At 27.8% G+C, this 2,751-nt stretch overlaps 1 protein-coding gene across 1 annotated transcript; it reads right to left on the reverse strand.

Annotated features, from left to right (window-relative positions):
- Nucleotides 1–670: 670 nt before the first annotated feature.
- LOC135928091 (piggyBac transposable element-derived protein 3-like) lies at nucleotides 671–2,224 on the reverse strand. Its single transcript, XM_065464427.1, has one exon. It carries the CDS (start codon nucleotides 2,222–2,224, stop codon nucleotides 671–673), a length of 1,554 nt encoding a protein of 517 aa, XP_065320499.1.
- Between the last annotated feature and the right edge of the window lie 527 nt (nucleotides 2,225–2,751).

Consider the following 2,751-nt stretch of genomic DNA (forward strand, 5'->3'; position numbering starts at 1 on the left):
TAATGGAAATAAGATATAGATATACAATATATGTTTACTTATACCTGAAGGTAGGTAATATGGATGGTATTATAAAATAGAGGTATACACAATATTTTTTCATTGGAAAGCATGTGTCTAAAATATAATAGTAAAAGAAAAACAATTTGAAAATATACCTCTTTTAGATCCATGGCAAAAGTAATAAAATTTAAAATATATTCAAGGGTTATTTGAAAAAAATGTTATTAAATATCCTTAATGGATATAAGATATAGATTTACAAAATATGTTTACTTTATGAATGGTATAAAATACATGTGCATGTGTCTAAAATATAATAGTAAAAGAAAAACAATTTGAAAATATACTTCTTTTAGATCCATGGCAAAAGTAATAGAAGTTTGGAATATATTCAAGCGTTATTGGAAAAAATATTGGTCAAGATTTTTCTAGTGGATAAAAACGCTCAATTTTTTCAAATTATATTGATTAATGCTCAAATATGATATTCTAAAAAAATCAGCCAAAAAAAATAATCCTAAATAGAAAATCTGGCCTGGTGCATATATGCACCGTTAACCATTAAGAGGTTAAAAAAGATAAAAAATTATATAAAATACTATAAGATCAAAAAACAACAAATATTTTTATTCTTTTTTTGTAATTTATAATAAAAACGAGAAAATGTTTATATATTATGAAAATCCTTGAAACATTTAATATGGAGTGCGATTTGACATGTTTGGCACATATATCTTGAGTACGTATGGCAATATCTGCATCTTCGTCTTTTTCCATCTATAATTTTGGATAAATAATGTCCAGATGAATCAATTGGGTTTTCACACTGTAATGCAAACTGGCTGGCGTGACCTGTACTTGAATTTTTTTCAATTTTTACTGGCGTTCGAAGGAGGTAGTTAGTAACTTCTCGTCTAAATGCAAGCAAACTCTTCTTGTCATCTCGATTCACGAATTTCCAGATTTTCCATGAATTTACCAAAGCTACATCAATAAAATTGGTGAATATTGGCCACCACCATTTTTTTCCTCTTATTTTTATTCTATATGTAGATATTAGATTATCACATAGATCAACTCCACCCATGTGTTTGTTATAAGCAGTTACCATATTTGGCTGAGGAATTTTTATTTTAGAAGATATTTTCTTAGAAAGCAAAGAGATAGTGTGGCACGTCGATGCAACTGTCACCACCGAATTATCATTCCAACGAACTACAAATATTTCGTTTAATTTTTCAAACCTATAATCATAATATCCTCTTTCTTTTTTTGCTACAACCTTTATAGATTCAACTGGGCAATGCTCTATTCTATTGTCCCTCACAGTTCCAGTTGCAAAATATCCCATTTGTTTTAAGTATGACAAGAGTTTAAATGATGTAAAGAAATTATCAAAATATATTTTATGATAATTTGGTTTTTGCAATGCCTTTAATAATTTTATGATTACATTTCCACTTAATCCATATTCATATTTATTTTCGCTTTTTCCTTGATATATATCAAATGAGAATACGTAACCGTCGGAAGAAGCCAATATCCAAGACTTGTATCCGAATCTAATTGGTTTTCCTTTTATGAACATTTTGCAAGAATGTCTTCCTCGATATGGTATCATCTGTTCATCTATTGATAAATGATGTTTGAAAATTCCGAATTGCTGAAATTTATTATTCAATATATTAATGTAAGGCCTAACTTTATAAAATCTATCATGTATATCTATTTTAGTATTGTCTGCCAAATGGATATTATATTTCAAATTTCGAAATTGTAATTGGGTCATTGTATCCCGGATTATTGGAATAGAAATTACGCTATCATTAGACCAGTACATTCTTTCTTGTGGGAGAGAATGATATCCAAATAGAATTCCAATAAATCTCTGAATATATTGGATGGTTATGCATATGTTAGGTCTATTCATTTGTTTAGCATAAAAATTACTTTGTTCTACAATTAGGGAATATAAGTCTTCGTCGAAAATTAAAGAAAATAAATCTGATGGACTTTTACCATGTAAATCATTATCAAGTTTTATTACATCTTCCTTTTTTCCATTGAAAGGGCTTGAAGAATATATTGCATCCGTTTTTCTCCATTTTAAATAATGAGAAATTCGAGAATAGCTTCTTGTAGAATATGGTTCTGGAAGATCGTCATACTGAATTATGAATCTCCAATTCTCCAGCTGTATCTGAAGGCAAAACTCCGACATTTGTTAAGTCATTTTCATCGAAATCTTCTTAATCACTAACTTCAGAGGGGTTTGGCGGAATTATAACCATATCTCTTTCTTCAATTGGTTCCTCTTCAAAAATTTGAGCAAGCACTTGTTCAATTGTTAGAAAACGTTTCATTAAAAAAATTTATTAAAAATTAAATATCTAGACAAATTATATTCGTAGAATCTTGATTTTTTTATTTGTCATCTATTATTTTGATAATTTTGATTGAATTGACAAAACAGGTGCATAATATTTTATATAAATAAAATAAAATCTTCAGAAAGGAAGAGGCTAAAAATAATTTTAAACTTTTGAATATTTATGAACCTAATAATTTCATATAATTTGATCTGGATAAAAAATTATAATAGGAACAATATATTATTCGATTTAATCTCAGGGGTTAAAAAATTTTTTTTAATTATTTTCAAAAGGTCTTTTTTTGAGTATAAAATTTTTTTAAAAAAATTCTTAGGGGGCTCGAGCCACCCACCCCTCTTCCCCCCACCCTTAGTGA

This window comes from Gordionus sp. m RMFG-2023, chromosome 1 (genome assembly GCF_954871325.1).
Source record: "Gordionus sp. m RMFG-2023 chromosome 1, tfGorSpeb1-WG-v2, whole genome shotgun sequence".
Taxonomy (NCBI): domain Eukaryota; kingdom Metazoa; phylum Nematomorpha; class Gordioida; order Chordodea; family Parachordodidae; genus Gordionus; species Gordionus sp. m RMFG-2023.

Coding starts and splice junctions, on each gene's coding strand:
- LOC135928091 (XM_065464427.1), bottom strand. CDS start 2,224: ATGTCGGAGTTTTGCCTTCAGATACAGCTGGAGAATTGGAGATTCATA.